We start from the raw sequence: 17,748 nt of genomic DNA on the forward strand, positions 1-17,748 counted from the left end.
GTCGACCTTTCCGTGGCTCAAGACCATCGGCGTTGCAACCTTCCTCATGGCATCGTTTGGTGTGCTGAAGATCTTCTCCCGCTAAGCCTAGTGTAGTTGAGTGATCCATCCCCAAGGTGAAAACTCTCTTTATTAAATTCCGGATTGTTGATTAATAGCTTTTGGTATTGCTACTATCCTTGGTTATCCATGAGTTTTTGGTTAATCTACTTGTACTCCTTCGCCTAAGCAAGTTAACAACTAAGAACCTTTAATGATTTTACTTGTTATCTCAATAAGCTCTTAATTGTAATTCAATTGTCAATCACTTTTAATTTTCTTAAGAAGCTCCTTCGCATGTGGAATCACATCAATCCAGCTTTCCCAAATCTCTAGCCGCCAGTTAGAGCTCAAACACCCTAAGAACAATCTAATTTTAGTAAAAAAACACATATCCCTAACCCTAGGCAAAACCCCCTACTTAAAACATACAATAAACGACATATACCCAAATAGCCCTCCCCCAATTCCCTCCCAAATATGCCCTATTTCCTTAAATATTTTCTTCCCAAATCAACCCCTAAATACGGTCTCTTCAATTAGGAAACATATTCTAATTAATCCCCTTCAAATCAACCCCAAAATCTGCTTTCTTTAATTATGAAATATTTTCTAATTAATCACCTCCAAATCAATCCCCAAAGCTGCCTCAAAATATGCCATTTTCAATTAAGAAATATTTCATAATTTATCCCCTCCAAATCAATTCCCAAATCTGCCTTCTTCAGTTAGGAAATATTTCTTAATTAATCCCCTCCAAATCAGCCCCCAAGAGCTGGTTCAGGAAAGGGCCGGCAGGACCGACCCAAGAGGGACCTGATGTAACATAGCTCCAGTGGCAGATAAGATTAGAGAGAGTTGCCTTAGATAATTTGGTCACCTAAAACGTCGGCGTTTCAATGACTCGGTTAGGAGAGTAGATGTATTAGATTTGACTTATGTTCATAAAGGTAGAGGTAGACCTAAAAAGACTTGGTTAGAAAATATTAGATATGACATTTTTTATTAGATTTAAATAAAAATTTGACTCTTAACAGGACACAATGGAGAAAAAAGATTCATTTAGTCATACCCAACGTAGACGGATAAAAGCTTGATGGTTTAATTGCTTGCATGCGTTAGGAACTTACATGGGTGTGTGGGATCATGTGGTTATGTTTTGTTGGTGCTTGGTTGTTAAATGATCATTGTATAAATTTAATGCTCATTATAAAATAAAAATATGTTATATTTAAATTAATTTTTAAATTGAATATGTAATTTAAATTTTATACTAAATTTATTAAATTAAATTATTTAAGTAGGATAATAATTGAACTGGTTCGTTCTTAGAAATCGGGATCGGTTCGCCAATCGAACCTGTAGTTCTAATCAGTTCATATAGGGCCGATTTTTTAGATGAACTTAGCCGACTAAATATCATCGGTTTGCGGTTGAACCGGCTGGTCCGGTCCAATTTTTAAAACCATGCGTATAATATTTTGAAAGCATTAATCATTTGTAGACTTGGCTTTAGTTCAACACTTAAACAGCAATGATGCTTCTATAGGGATCACACATTAAGGGGTACAAATGGCACTTAGCATTTTTAGTATTCTTGAGAACCTTTTGGAACTTCTAACGATCTTTAACTTCCTCAAATTTTACATTTTTTATTTTTTATGGAAATGATTATGATGTAATTAGGGTTGACATTAATGAAAGAATGTCCCTAACTATATTGTTTTTTTGTAAGTATTAGACTGACTACTTTTGCAATGAGTATTAACCCTCTGAAAAGGAATACTTCCACCAATCAGTAAAATCATTTTATTTTCCATCTTAATTTTAAGTTTGTTAGGGTGATTATTCTATACTGAATCAGACGTTTTGAAAATTTTTAGGTGTTTTTAAAGCCTGCTGCATTTCATCCTATAATTGCTTTAACCTTATTTTTATTTGTTATTAATGTTATGCCAGCAGAGTCAAACTATATAGTCATTTGATTTAATTTTTTCCCTTTTAATTTAAGTTAATTCATAGGTATTGATGACTGCTATGTTTTATAAGTCTTGTTTGCTTTTCAAGGTAGATGATTAATCTGTTATGCAGTATGTAAAATCACTTTTTATGAATCTAATTTAAAATAATCTATTGAAACAAATGAAGTGAAAGAGAAGAGTAAGTTAAAGAACAAACAGTTGGCGGATAGTTTATGTGTTTTGAATAAATCGGTGTCGTATATGCTCTATTTATTGGCAATTCCTTGCTCCAAAAAGAAAAAGTACCCTGTCCAAACTCCAAAATCAGCATGAATTTCGGGGAGACAATTCTTCTGAACTTTTGTGATTGTTACCCAAGACAAAAAAATGTAGAGAGAGAGAGAGAGAGGAAACACTTAATATGATTGTGAGGAAAATGTTCTGTTTTAGTTTATGTAAGATGAAATGTTCTCTAAAGCCACCGCTTATGTGTTTATGTGTCAGATTAATTTGTAGTTTGGATCTTTGTACCCCCAACTGGGCTATAGTAACACCTCCTTTGACTATTTTGTTTGCTTATTTTTATGTCTGGAGGATGATTAGTCAGCTATATTGTAACCGAGCTTCCCCATGGACTTATTAAAAATGATTAGAGTTTAGTGGCCTTTCTGAGGTGCTAGATACTGGAAAACCAAGCTACCGACAACTTTAGCAAAGTAATGTCTTGCCGGAGTGAAGATGATGAGGACATCGACACACGTTAACGACAAGTTTATCGGCGTAGGAATCGTAGATCGACGGCTACGATTCACGGTCTTTATTTTTGATGCATTAATGTATTATTTATTTTAAAGTTTCGATTGTACCTTTTGACTTGAGTTTATTTGAGTTGTAGCCCAAGGGGCATTTGAGTCTTTTCCTTTATTTTATTTTAGGCCTATATATTGAGGCCTCATCTATTGTAATGGGATGATGATTGGATAATGAAAATTTCATGTGTTTTCTTCTTCTTCTTGTGTGAGCACTAGAGAGAAGGGAGAGAGAGCTCAAAGTGAGAGCAAGAGCAATACCCACCAGTCGTCGGAAGGGTCTGCGGCTCGTGGTTCAATTTATTTTACTTTGCTTTTCTTCTCTTCTCCCCACTCCACCCGTTGACTCCTCCTAGCCCTTCCACCGCTAGCCATTTCCCCCACCCAAATCATCCCACAACCCCACCACCTCAAGCCCACCCGGCAACCTAGCCCCATCCCCCCATCCAGCCAAACCCCTAAGTTCCTCCCATCACCTTGCCGCTGGCCACCTTGGCCCTCCCACCATTAATGATGATTTTCCATCATCATTACCACTTACCAAAACTCACCAAATAATTTAGGAAGATAACTCTTCAATTTGAAATTCAAATTTGAATTTCAAATAACTTCCTAATTTACATAGCTATATTTGAAAAGTTTTAAATCCAAATTCAATTTAATTTCAAATTGGATTGGATTTAATTACTCCACTCCTTAATTAGTAAACCATATTTGGAAACTTCTAAAAGCTCTCCAAATCCACTCCCTCCCCTCATCATGCCACCGACCCATTAATGGACTTCACCCATTGATTGCCTATTTGGATCCTAAGCATTGGTTGAATTTGAATTTGAATATTCAAATCCAACTCCCTCCAAATCCACTTAAATTTGAATTAATTTCAGATTTATTAAAACTTTCCCTCCCAATCCCAACCTAACCTAGATCCTAGCTTACCTAGCCGCCCCTACCCTCTCCCTCCTTGGCCCCCCCTTTGCCACTTAGAAACCCTAAGCCTCTCATGTATTTTGAAACCACAAGCCGAAGGCAAGATTCTTCCTCCCTCTTTCCTTTAGTTTATGGCCGACCCTGAGGTCGATCACGGTCTTGCCTACAACGCCCAAGGAGAGGTCGACATCCTCCGTTCTCCTTTTTACGAACCAGATTGGGAGTATGAAGTGTCGGTGGAAAGCTACGTCAACCACATCATTTATTGCCTCGCCGAGATGATCGAGATTCAACAACCCAGAGCACTGTGGCTTCTCATTGGACGATCCACTCTTCCTACACCTCCGGTTACTGCTCCATCAACGAAGGTCTTCGGCGCCATCTTCCTAGTGGTAATCTCCTTCCTCGTATGGTTCGTCTTTCCTTGCTAAAGCCTACGAGTGATTTAGTGAGAAGGTACTCAAGGTGAACCTCTCGTTATTAAAAGTGGTGGATTATGTTTTGTGCATGTAACATTTACTATTGTTTTTGAAATTTGATTGGATTGTTTGGTTAATCTCAAGAGCACTTCTTTGCTTAAGCAAGTTGAATACGTTGAATTACTAACTCTTCTTTATTTACAAGCAATAATTGTATATTAGCAAGTTTTAATCAATTGTTCCTTTTAATTTCTCAAGTAATTCCTAGTCGATTCACATTAGAAGATTTGCAATTCGGAGAACCTGTTTTTAACTGCAAACATGTTATCACCACTTCGTTTATTTGTCAAACAATCAATAAATCTCTTGCTAATGGCTTCACATGATGTTTTAGGGATTGATATGGGAGTTTAAGCTTCAGAAGTTACGCTGACATTCTGTTAATTGATGCCACGGCTGCATTTATCATGTTTAATCTTTCACATGTTGAATATGATTTGAAGGGTAAAATTATGCAACTCTTTATTTTAGAAAGGAGTATGTCTGTATGTGGTATCGTCAAGTAAGGGATTTTCCATATTTTCTTATGGAAATTAAAATGGTGCAGTTATTTAGCCACTACTTTGTTTTACCAATCAGTAGTATCCATAATTTTAAATTGATTTCGATATCACCATTCTATTTGCAAGAAATACATTATGGCAGACGTCCTATGCGAATGACCAATTACTAAATGAGAAATGATAACTGTTTTTCTATTACTTATTTTTTTTCAATAATTTGCACCACGTTGCATATTCTCACCGTTATAGTTTTGTGTTGACATTTCCTAGCTTTTGTTACTTTTTTTTAATGACTAAATTTGAACTCGTATGGCGTACGTTACCTCATATTTACTCCCTTCTTTGTTGAGTTTAAATCTTATAATCAGTCTGCTGCTATAGGGGAAAATTAAATATGTTACCAGGCCTGTTTTACCTTCGTGGTGCCAAGCTACAAGCAATAGCTATTGCACTTTTGTTGGTGCTTCGGATGCAGTAAACTTGGGCGGTTATGGAGTGGAGCTTGCTTTAAAGAACATGGAGTACAAAGCTATGGATGATAGTACAATAAAGAAAGGTTAATTCATGCTGTCCAGTGTTTCATGTTCCACTCGCATTTGACTTCTCAGTTGTGGCTTTGGTTCTTTATGTTTGCATTAGGCACCCAATCTGAATTTCCAATAGTGCATGGCTCCTTCTCTTTTCTATGTTTTAAATTTCATATTTTATTGCTCATTTACGGGAATTAATAGCTATGGAGACTATATGAAGCTGAATCCTGTTGTTGGGATAGGGTTACTGCTTCTGAAGTTATGCAATTTTGCTGTTATTCTGTTTAAAAATCATTTGATTGGGATCTATGTTTAGGCAGAATTATATTCTTGGATAATCCGTTGTTACATCATCGATGAAATGTTATTAAGAAAATTAATGCAAAATTTAAGAGCGTTGAAACGACGGATGACTTATTTTTAATTGGGCCTTCTAACCCGAATGGATTTCAACAATGTTTAGATCTTAATTTTTTGTTTGGCATGTTCTTCTTTATTTTAGTCAGGACTTGATCATGAGTATGCCGTCCATCAACATGCTTTATAAAATTTGTGGAATCTCTTTACATTGTTACCTTTTTGTTTGTTTAGAATTTGTAAAGCTATACATCCATTATTTGCAGGTGTTACTTTAGAAGATCCAAAGACAGAGGATCTAAGCCAAGAAATTAGTGGATTTATATTCTCAAAAATCTTGGTTTGTTGTACTGTTCTGAAATTACAAACCTTTTTTGCGAAGATTGCATGTTTTGAACCACTTATTCTAAGGGTAATTTGCCACATCTCTAATCTTTGAATTTGCAGGAACGCAGACCCGAGCTGACTGGTGAGATTATGTCTTTCAGAGAGTACTTATTATCATCAACTATATCAGACACCCTTGAAGTTTGGGAGCTGAAGGGTAATGTTTTTTTATCATTTTTCTATCGTTCTTATTGTGAATATCTGACGGTGAAGACATATCAACAACTTCAGTACTTTTCTCACTTGATAAAAATTTCTGTTGCTTTTTGTAACTGATTATGTACAATTATCTTCCTGTAGATCTGGGCCATCAAACTGCTCAAAGAATTGTGCATGCATTGGATCCCTTGCAGTCAATGCAAGAAATAAACCAGAATTTTCCAAGCATTGTTTCCTCATTGTCTCGAATGAAGGTGAGTCCTGCTAACTGTTCTACCTATTCTCTATACCTTGCATTCATTTATGCAATCAATTTGTCAGACATTTAGATTTCAATGGTTATAATCTGCTCCCGTTTTAATATGCAGCTTAATGATTCCATTAAGGAAGAAATTATCACAAACCAGAGAATGGTTCCAGCTGGCAAGTCATTGATGGCTCTTAATGGTGCTCTAATCAATATTGAAGAAGTTGATCTTTACCTGTAATTATCAATACCATCTCTTGTTTTAAAATGTTTTTTACCCTTTTAATAGTTTTACGCTTAGACTATTTATGACTTCCGTGAAGTTCTAGTTTACTTTTCAAATGTTTTATTTTTTTCTCTTTTTTGTGAACTGTTGTTTTTTCTTGGTTTGATTTTGGGACCCATTGTTTCCATTTATTATTTAGAGTAGCACATATTGAAGATAAATCTAATTAAAAATAGACTCAGGTGATTTGAGCATTTTATAATTTTTTTTATTTTTTTATTTGAGCAAAAAAAAAAATGTCAGTAGCACCTTTAGAGTAGCACCTTTCTTTATAATATATAGCAGTGGCACCGTTAAGATGAATAAATAAAATTAATATGGAATAATTAAGAAGTAAATGAGGTAGATTAAAGTTAATATGATTAGAATTTGTGCAAAATAGAGCATTATTTAGAAGTCACTTTTTGGGTGCACCTCCAAGCCTGCCTCTTTGAGCCGGGGTATGGCAAGTTCAAATGAAAGCTTATTTGTACTAATCCTGAATTCCTTAACTATTTGCCAACTTGTGTAACTTGTTTGAAGTGGAGTTTGTTCCTGAAATTAAACTTGTAATACAACAACCTGTACCTACATTTGATTTGGTTGGCTTTGAAACTGCATTTACAGCATTTCATCTTCACCTACATTTATTCTCGACGCTTTATTTTGTAAGGAAGACTTTGAGAAGGAGCTTGTGGATGAACAATTGATTATCTTGCTTGTTTAACTTTACATTTATATTCTTAGCAATAATAACCCCCATCTTCCGTGGACATGGGGGTTCATTTGGGATTGTGGGTCTTTATGATTTTTTATGTATGTTATTATTGCTAAATTTATTTTAATCTTGTTATATTTGCTCATCCATTTGGGTTCATTTGCAAGCATAGATGCACATTGCCAAGAGGAGTGTGCTGTGGATTTTGATGGAGCATGGAACGAAGTGCGTACAAGCGAGGTCGTGCAATCTTTGCCTGCACTGATGTGGTTAATCTAGATGGAGGCAGATGCCTAAGGACGCTTTTGGGTGGGGTTTAGGATGTGATAACATCTTAAGGTGGGATCAACTTGGAAGTTGGGATTGACTTGTTGCTTAGGTCGATTCATTATGCTTAGGTTATGATTGAGCAAAAGAACATGGAAGTTACACGATGTAATCTTGCAGGAAATCTTGTGAGGTTGAGCCAACCGCAAGCAGTTCCTGATGCGGACATCGGTACGAAGATTTGACGCATCTATCACAGGAGGCGTCGTAAATCGATGGCTATAATTTAAATTTTCAATTATGAGTTATTTTTCTGAATTTTAGTTCTTATTTGATGTATTTCATGTTTTACCCCTAGGTTGGTTTATGTGAGTGTTGTGGCCCAAAGGGCAATTTTGTATTTTGAGTTTTCTTATGTTGTTGCTTATATATATGGCCTGTAGCTATTGTAATGGGGATGTATTATTGATATTAAAATTTGTATTCAACACTTGTGTTCTTTTGAGAGGACGATAGTGAGATTCCTATGAGAAGGAATCGGAGTTTCACCAGTCGCAGAATGGGTTCGGGCTCGTGACTTGAAGTCCCTTGGAGAAGGGCAAAGCATCACCCGTCAGTCTCCAGAAGAGTCCAAGGCTCGCGGTTTTTATCTTCTATTTTTGTATTTGTTTTGTTCTTTCTTATTTTCTAGCCGTCGTCTTCATCCTCTACCTACGTCCACCTTCATCTTCTCCATCTCCAAGACGTCGTCTCCATTTCCACCATAAGCCGCCGACCACCTCACCAGAAAATCTTCCAAACCGCCGGCCTTGGCACCCTAGCCGCCGGCCTCACCCCTCTTCTTCCCATGGCCATTCCTCCTTCCATATTGGGTTGGCAAAATCGAGAGGGAAAATCCATGACAATTTTGGATTTCAATTTCAAATTTGAAATCTTTTCTAAATGGGTTTGATCCATATTTGGAATGTTTTAACTCTCCAATTCAAAATTCAAATTTGAATTGCAAGGAGATGAGTCATTAATCCCTCCAAATTAAATTAGCCTGGTTTGGAAACCCTCATTAATTCTCCCTAAATTCCCACCCTCATGATGCCGCCGGCCCCCCTCCAATAAATCCACTTGGATTTATTTCCAAACTTCCTCACCCTTCCCTCTTCCTTCTTGAGTTTCCTAATTTGGGGTAAATGATATTAGGACTTAATTTGAAATTCAAATTGTTTAAAATTTGAATTCAAAATATTTCCTAAAATTAGCTATTCTATTTTAGGAAAGTGATTGATTTAAATCTAATTTCGAAATTTAAATTCATGATGATTTAAATTAATTCTTTTCTAAATCTAAAACCTAAATTAGGAATTCATAATTGTTCTTACAAATTACTCCCCCTTGCCCATGAATGCCGCCGGCCCCCCCTTTACCCTCATTAAATCCTATTTCAAATTATTTCCTAAATCAAGTCTAGATTTAGGAAATAATTCAAAATCCCTCCAATCCATCATAACCGAAATTTCCCTTGCCTTTCTCTGCTAATTGATTCCCTCTGCAGCTTAAACCTTTGGAAATTTCTCCAAAAAAAAAAAAAATCTGACTCCACAGCCCCTAGCCGAATTCTCCCTGGACTTTATTTCCTATTATATTTCCCTAATTCATATCACGGATTCAAGGAGTAGAATTCCCTCTTCCTTCTCAATCCCGCCAGCCCCCTCTCTCTCCCACCCGTCTCTCTCCTCTTTCTCTCATAGCTCCTCTCCTTCCCCAATTCACAATTGATTTTGAGCCCACACCGCTGACCCCTCATAGTGCACTTCCTCTATTTATTACCTGCTGAAATTCCTCTCAGATTTTGTGAGAAAAATCTGTGAAATCCCTGGAGATTCCGCCTCCTGCATGCTGGCCAGATTTCTGGATTGATCCCACCCACAATCCTAAGGTTGGAATCCATGGTAGCTGCTGTCCAGACGTCCCAAGCATTACAAGTTGCTGCCCAGAATTTCCAAATCTGAAGACTCCACTCAGATTTTGATTGAAAGCTGAAGCGGTTTTCAGATTTTAAGAGAAAGAAGCTTGGAGATTGCTTCCCCTCCCCTCTCAAGAGAAAATCTGAGATTCTTCTCAGGTTTTGGGCAAAGAAATCAGAACTTGCTGTCAGATTTTGGAGAAGAGATCCTCTCCCTAGCAAAGCCTCCTACCCGTTCTACATCTGTTCCCGTCATAAAGCATGGTTTAACTACAGGAAATTAAAGCATTAAACATCAAAGCGAATGAGGTTGAGGCAGCTGGATTGAGGTGAACTCTGATGCCATATTGATTACAAGCAACACTACAGAAGTTAAAAGACGAGATGAACATATATTAAAAGAAGCGCCCGAGGGGAGAGAGAAGAAAATCTTGAAGAAGATAAAATTTGATTTCATCATTTATCATTAAAGTGTACCTTCATACAAAACTAGAATTTTTTTTTTATAAAGACTCAGCTTAATATAACTTTAAAATGCATTACGAATTTAGGATTATTAAGAAAGTAAATAATATCTTTATTGCATATATGAAATGCGTACAAAACATACTTCGGGACTAAACTAATTAAGGTTCAAGCACCATTTGTTAATGTTATACTAATGAATATTTTCTAGGATAGATGCAAGTTTCTTCTAATAACAAAGAATTCATTAGCTGGTTTCTGCCTATTTTTTCATCCTAGAACTATAGATGCTGTTTGAAGGTATTTGCATGGATTCGCATCGGTCTGTGTATTAAGTTTGATCTGCTGCATTGTATGGGATACAAAGGTTATACACTTGTACAATGAATATTAGAAGTTTATCGATAACATTTTTTTTAATCCGTCTTTGGGGCTTAGATTTTTTTTTTATATATTTCTTGAGTCTACTTAAATTAAAATGTGGCGGCCTTGTTTATTGTTTGAACTTCTCCTGAGTGCTGCCACATAAGCATTCCAATGTAAATGTTGCACCAGTATTCTCTGTTATTGCTGTAAATTGTATATTTTTAGTTTGTCAAATATCTTTGACTTTCATATTATAAAAGCTTTTTTTGTTTGTAGGTTAATGGATATGATTCATGAGGAGCTGTCATTAGCTGATCAGTTTACTAAACTTAAGGTTGTTTCCGCTGTTTATTTTTATTGTCTTTTAATGCTATCACCTTAAAATTATGTTTGTATGCTATGCTAATTATTTAACTGCTATCTTCCTTTATAATTCATTTTGAATCTACTCATTTTATTGTAACTATATTTGTTCTTTAGTGGTTTTGACTTTTTTGTGTTTATTTAAGATTTAAACGTATAATGGTTTGATATTTTCCGATATAAAGATGAACAATTCATTCGATGAAATTTCTTGCTGGGTTGATAAAAAGAGTTTATTCGTATCCGAAAAAAGTTTTCACCAAAAAATGGGTACTTCCAAGCCTAAGATGAAAATATAGGGGTTGTAACCCCACTCTTCTTGAAATTCTTTTATTTCATTTTCTTCCAAAAGAATTGCAACTGCTTTGGTCCTCTTATAGCAGATTTGTTGTGTGTTTTATTTGTAATTGAAGCAACTGCAAATACGAATTCATCAATGTGGATTTCCTTTTCAAGACATCATCATTATTTCAATCATTATCTCTCCTCATCCATTCTGATTCTAGTTAATCAAGTTGCATTTAAAATATTTTTTTTTTCAAACTCTGAATTGTATTTAACTAGCTTATTTAAACAACTCTTTTAAGAACTATTTTCTAAAGGGGCCCTTACATTTTTGAATATCATATATGTGGTCCTTGCAGATCTATTAATATTAGGAAGCATATGTTGAGAAACGATGTTATTAGGCAGTTGTTGGTAGAACGCCTATTGAAGATAAATAGAGTAGGAAATAAATATTGATTTGTGCATTTATAAATGTGAATACAAGATATTCCTATAAGATGAGTGAGTAAAATTAGGGGGTGTTTACATACATACCATTGAATTCATACCTATGATGCACCGACACGACACTTAAAGAGGGTATGCAGTGTCGGACATGTGTCGGACACGGCATGGACACATGTCCGACACGGCATTGAATTGTTGCAATTAAAAAAATTAAAATTAAAATCGGACACGTGTGTCCAGTTATTAAATGAGGTACCGCTAGGTACATTGTCACGACCCGACCCGGCTAGCCCGAGTTAACAGGGCGGGAGCAAAAAGGTCGTACAGAAAAACATAAATAAAACATAAACAGTTCTAATTAAAAACATTAATTTGACCTCATAATCATCATCCAATACAAGAAAGAGCCACTAACACATTAAATTCAGATAGTTCCAAACTTGTTCAAATATCTCAAGACCAATAAAAACTGTCAACACATCAAATTATATAAACTTCACTTACCAATCAAACTCAGATACAAACTCAACTTAGACTTAAAATATATAAAAAAAATGGAACCTTTCTTCCTCCTGAGGTCCCCTACGACGATAAGTATACGGTCGTCGTGCAACCATTATTTCTCTCTTGAAAAATATATCCAAAACGAGGAATGAGCTAATGCTCAGCAGGTAATTCATAATACAGTTAATTTCATAAGATGCATGAATTAAAAACATTTACAATTAGAAACTGATTCATACAATTAAGCATTTTCATAACATATAGTGTCATTTTTCTTTTTCATAAACATTGCTTTCCTTTCATTCTTTCCTTTAATCTATTTTATATGCAATGCAAAGTGCAATATGAATATGTTAAATGTATCATCCGTTCCGGAAGTCTCCTTTTTCGTACTGATCAGGTACGCAGTCAAATTGTGGCCATTTCCTTTACCATTTGGCTTTTACAAGCCCCATTACCATTTGTTGGGCACTTCCGGATCAACATGCACATGAAAATTTATTTCATTAAAACTTTTCATTTCCATTTAATCTCCTTTCATAAGCCTCAATATTTTCATGCCTAAATGCCTTTCTTATGATCCATATGCTCAACAGTTAATGCAAATAATAAAGACATAAACTTGTAAAATTACTGAATTTAAAACATTAACTAATAAAAATATAAAGACATGAAATACATTTAGCAATAAGAAATTTGAAGCACTTATAAATTTAACTGGTTCTGAACACCTACCTTAAATTCTCAAAGTAGACTTTTACGATGTACGACGTCGTTCCAACACTTGTCGTTTCTCCTTAACGTTCAAAGCCTAAAATGATTTTAAAAGAGACATGTCAAATCATTCATTTTTCCTACGACACTTAGTAGATTTTTAAATAAATAGCTATTAATTTCGGATTAATTAAATACCTAAAATTTGGAAATTCATAAACCTCCAATTTCATCAATTCTTTGATCTAAAATTGATCCCTAACACAATTACATAATTATAATAATATTTTTGGATTAAAAATAATGAGAATTACAAGAAAACTAAATTTTTATAAAAAGACAAATTTTATGCTTTAAAAACGTTTCTTAAACCCTTAAAAATCATTTTCGTAAAGGATTCTTATGAAATTAAGATTTAGGTCAAAAATTCTACTTTCTAAATCTTCCAAAAATTCATCAAATTACTTCATTTTCATTGCTAAAACATTCATCTAATATTTCCTTAGAGTTCTTGTAAAGAAATTACGAAAGAAAACGAAAATCTTACAAAACCCTAGAAAATTCTTTTCCAAATATCTAGAGATATAGGAAGTTTCGCTTGAAAATAAACATACCGGAGTAATCCTCTCGTCGCCCTCTTCAATTTGACCTAAAGCTCTCGTCGGAAAATCGTCGCCGGAGCGCCCTCGCGGAAGCCGCCCGTCGCCCGTCCGTCCGCTCCTGTTCGGTCCGCTCGGTTTCACGCGTGAAAATGGAGAGGTAGGGCTCGGTTAAGCTATTAAGAGGATTTAGGTTTTGCTAAATGACCATATTACCCTTAAGTAAATTCGGCTTAAGAAAAACCTATGGGCAAAGTTGGCATTTAGAGACTTCTAAAAATAATAACTCTCTAATTAGGCAAAATTTGGTATAACTTCTATATACCAAAACCATCAGAATTTCGCGTAAGATTTTTTAAAATTAATTCCGTTACATTCCGTTAACCTTGAAAATTTTACTTAAATTCTCGTCGCGGCGCTTTAAAAAGCGTGCAAAGCCTAAAATAGGATTTTCGGGTTTTACATACATGCTCGGTACCGCTAGGTACATGCTCGGTACCGCTCAGTACATGTTCGGTATCGCTTAGTACATGCGCGGTACTGCTCAGTAAATGCTCGGTAACGCTCAGTACATGCTCGGTAACGCACATTACATGCTCTGTACCGCTTAGTACATGCTCAGTACTGCTCAATATATGCTCGGTACCGCTTGATACATGCTCGGTACTGCTAGGTACATGCTTGGTACCGCTTAGTACCGCTAGGTACATATTCGGTAATGCTAGGTATATGTTCGGTACTGCTAGGTACATGTTCGGTACCGCTCAGTACTGCTAGGTACATGCCCGGTACTGCTAGGTACATGTTCGGTATTGCTAGGTACATGTTTGGTACCACTCGGTATCTTCTCATACAAATAATTTATGAACTTAAAACAAGCAGAACTTCAAAATTACTCTTACAATAAAATTTTGTTTCGGGGGCAGCGCCCCCGGAAACCGCCGCAGGGGCCTACCCCTTGACCCCGCGACAGACTGGTATATTGTTGTATTCATGTTGTCTTATTATTGGGATATTTTGATTTCAATTCATATCAATTTAATTTGGTGTATTCATATGTATGATTGGTTTGTTAGCAAAATGAGCTCTGCTACTGGCGGGGGTGGATTAGGTGAAGGTTCAAAAGAGCCATCTGTCCACGCCGTGTTCGTGTCCTAAATTTTTAAAAATTATTATATATTTTATTAAAAAAATATTATGTCGGTCCACGCCGCACTCGTGTCCTATATTTTTAAAAATTGCCGTGTCCCGTGTCCGTGTCCGTGTCGTGTCGTGTTCGTGTCGGTGCATCATAGATTCATACGTAGTTATATATTTAATACATAAAGCCTTATAGTTTATTTTCCTATATCTTCATATCTAAATCACATAAAAATTGCCCCTTACATTCATATATCGGAAGTGAAATACTCTTTGTCATGTAAAGGTCCGATATGATCTTGTCGCTAGTTTGTTATAACATAAAATATAAAGATTTAAGTGTTAGATATGTAAATGGATAAAAAATTATGCTACATTAATAAAATCAAAAGATAGAACCCCAAAAAATGAGGTCTTACATGTGAGGAACAGGGCTAGACATTTGCCAAAGGCATTTTGATGTAGCTTCAAATCAAACCCAAAAAAAAATTTGGTTTTGACTTCCCTTGAGTTTGCTAGCTCAATAAATTTTGAGCTGAAATTTAGCTCATTATGAGCCGGTTTTTAGTTCATTTATTGAACTAAAGGTTAGCTTATTCGTAGCTAGGTTTTAGTTCATTTATTTTCTTATTTATGTAGTTCTTTATTTATAGTTTTGTCTCTTAAAATTCGTAGTTTGTCCCTTGGGTTTCCAAAATGGTTTTTGGATTCCCTGTGCTTGTTGTTTTTCATGCCTTGGCTCCTTGGATTCCATGGTTGGCTATTTTCGTGCCTTGGCTCCTTGGTTTCCACGGTTGGCTGCTGGTTTTCCTGCTGGGTGGCCTTTCCCGTTCTTTGGTGCCTCGGTTCCGTGCTGGCCTCTTGGGTTTCCGCGGCTGCCTCTTTGGGTCCATGGTTGGGCTGTTTCCCGTGAGGTTGGGGGGGCTTTTCCGTGGTTTGTGATGCTTGGATTCCTGTGGGAAATCATTGAAGTGGCTGTTTGTATTCCCCTCTCATGTCTATAAATATGAGATGTTTTGGAATTTTTTAAAGTAATGTTAAGAAAGAATTTTTGAAAAGAAGTCTGCGGATTTTCTTGGAAGAGCTTGAGAGCTTCTTCTTCTACTTCTTCTTCTATTTCTCGGGGAGACTCGCGAGTTCTTTCCACCCTTCTTCTCGGCTTCTAATCTCTTTCGTCTCTCCGCAAGTATCCACTCCATTGTATCCTTCATCTCTTGGAAAGCAGTTTTAGGCTTTAATTTGTGTTTGTGTCGTTTGTAAGAGTTGTAAGGTGTCTTGCTTGAGTCTCGATTGAGTCAAAAGTTTGTAAGTGTCTTTTTATATGAAATCTAAGAATTTGTTCTTCTTATTACTTAGTTCCTAAGTCTCTCTCTTTTTGTTATTTTTGTGGTGATCAAGAATTTCTTGGGGGGCCCTCTCTCTCCCCAAGGATTTTTTGCTCGCATCAGGAGGGGAGCAGTTCAGCTTCCCAAGTGGGGCTCAAAACCTCCTTTATTATCTACAGGAGAAGAGGCTTTGGGGGGAATTTTTTGGGAAAGATGATTGGGGCATTTATTAGGGGATTTGGGCTATTTAAGGGGGGAGATTATGGAGGGTTATTTTTATGTTTTGTTTTGAATTTTTGCAGTAGTTTTTGACACTTTTTGTGAGGTATTTGGGGTGCCTAGTAGCTGCTAGGAATTGTTGGAGGGACGACTGACCTTCTCGAATAGTTAATCAACTTGTATCTTGTCTTACTTTGCTTGGAAATTAGTAAAAATAGCTATCTTGGTGTTATTTCTGAACCTATTTGGAGTAAGTTCTTTTTAATATTGTCGTGTGCTGTTTTAATCTTCAAGTCCTATCAAATTGGTATTAGAGCAAGACTCGGGACCTATTGCGCTGAAGAAAGTGGATTATGTGGAAGGAAAATTGGAAGGAGAAGTTGGTCAATTTAAATATGAAGTTTTGGAAAGGATTTCATCCATGGAAGGAAGGTTTTCTAACCTAGAGGACATCATGAAGAAAATACACCCAACCCGCAACATCGAAGGTGAGGGAATCGGTGGTTGGCCAAGGAAGTGGGGGAAACCCCAATATCGACACAATGAGGGATGATCGAGAGGTAAAAATCTTGGGCGATAGGAAAGATATGTCATCTCTTGAACCGATAATCAAGAGGGAAATGGGTGAATGATATATAGGATGAGGAGAAATTGGGAGAAAAAAATAAGGAGGGCTGATGTTGAGAAATATGATATCTATGAAAGGTGGAGAGGTGGGAGAAAATAATGTTGATATTCACAACAATCACTACATGGGAGAGGCCGGAGGTGGAAGAAGAAGTTGGGGTAGAGTGGATTCAAGAGTGAGAAAGCTGAAGATGCCCGTTTTTTGAGAGGGAAGATGCTCATGGATGGATCTGTGGTGGAGAGATACTTTGCGGTGAATGTGCTGACGGAGGAGGAGAGACTCATGGCGGCGGCTTTATGCTTGGAGGGGAAGGCCTTGTCTTGGTATCAGTGAAGAGACATGAGGGAACCAATTCATTCGTGGAGGGAGTTTAAAGATATTTTATTAGAACTTTTTTGAACCAGTTTGGAAGGAGACTTGTACGAGCAATTCTTTGCTTTGGTTCAGGAAGGGACAGTGATGGATCATCGGGAGAGGTTTGAGTACCTTTCTGGTCGATTGGGGAGTCTATCTAAGGCATTGTTGGAGTGGAATTTCATGAAGGGACTCAAGCCAGAGATCAAGGTTGCTATCCGATTTTTGAGGCTATGAGGGTTCGGGGAGGCTATGGAGTTAGCCTAGTTGGTGGAGAGGACAAAAACTCACTTTAGAGAAGCTGCAAGGGCAATAGTTTGGGAGCTTCATATCGGACGACGACTATTATTTTGGCAACAAAGGTACAACCTGTGCCCATTCGGAGAGAAATATCTAAGCATAGGGGATTAGGAGCACAACTAGGGGAAAATTTCAAGCAATTGAGCAAGACAGAGTTTCAAGAGAAGCGGGATAGGGGATTGTATTTTTGTTGTGATGAGAAGTTTGCACCAGGCCACCGCTGCAAGGACTGTTTGTTGTTGGTACTTACAGTCTGTGATGAGGAGGAGACTCTAGAGGATGGGGTGATTGAGGAGGAGCATTTGCACCTAGATGTGACAGAGGTCTCCCTAAACTCAGTGGTGGGGTTTGCCTCAAATCACATCATGAAGGTGAGGAGACATATAGGAGACGAATCGGTGGTAGTTTTGGTGGACAGTGGGGCGACC

General features: G+C 36.7%; 1 protein-coding gene across 1 annotated transcript in view; it reads left to right on the top strand.

The window, feature by feature from the left end:
* Nucleotides 1-17,748, top strand: part of LOC110096211 (UDP-glucose:glycoprotein glucosyltransferase) — a gene marked incomplete in the record, with an annotated part of 101,782 nt that overhangs the window by 10,009 nt on the left and 74,025 nt on the right. Inside the window, 6 exon segments of the mRNA XM_028692688.1 lie at nt 5,103-5,277; nt 5,875-5,948; nt 6,056-6,152; nt 6,296-6,408; nt 6,523-6,638; nt 10,716-10,773. Of these exon segments, the coding sequence (XP_028548521.1) occupies nt 5,103-5,277; nt 5,875-5,948; nt 6,056-6,152; nt 6,296-6,408; nt 6,523-6,638; nt 10,716-10,773 (633 nt within the window).

Source organism: Dendrobium catenatum, unplaced genomic scaffold (assembly GCF_001605985.2).
Source record: "Dendrobium catenatum unplaced genomic scaffold, ASM160598v2 fragScaff_scaffold_156, whole genome shotgun sequence".
NCBI classification, from domain to species: Eukaryota; Viridiplantae; Streptophyta; class Magnoliopsida; order Asparagales; family Orchidaceae; genus Dendrobium; species Dendrobium catenatum.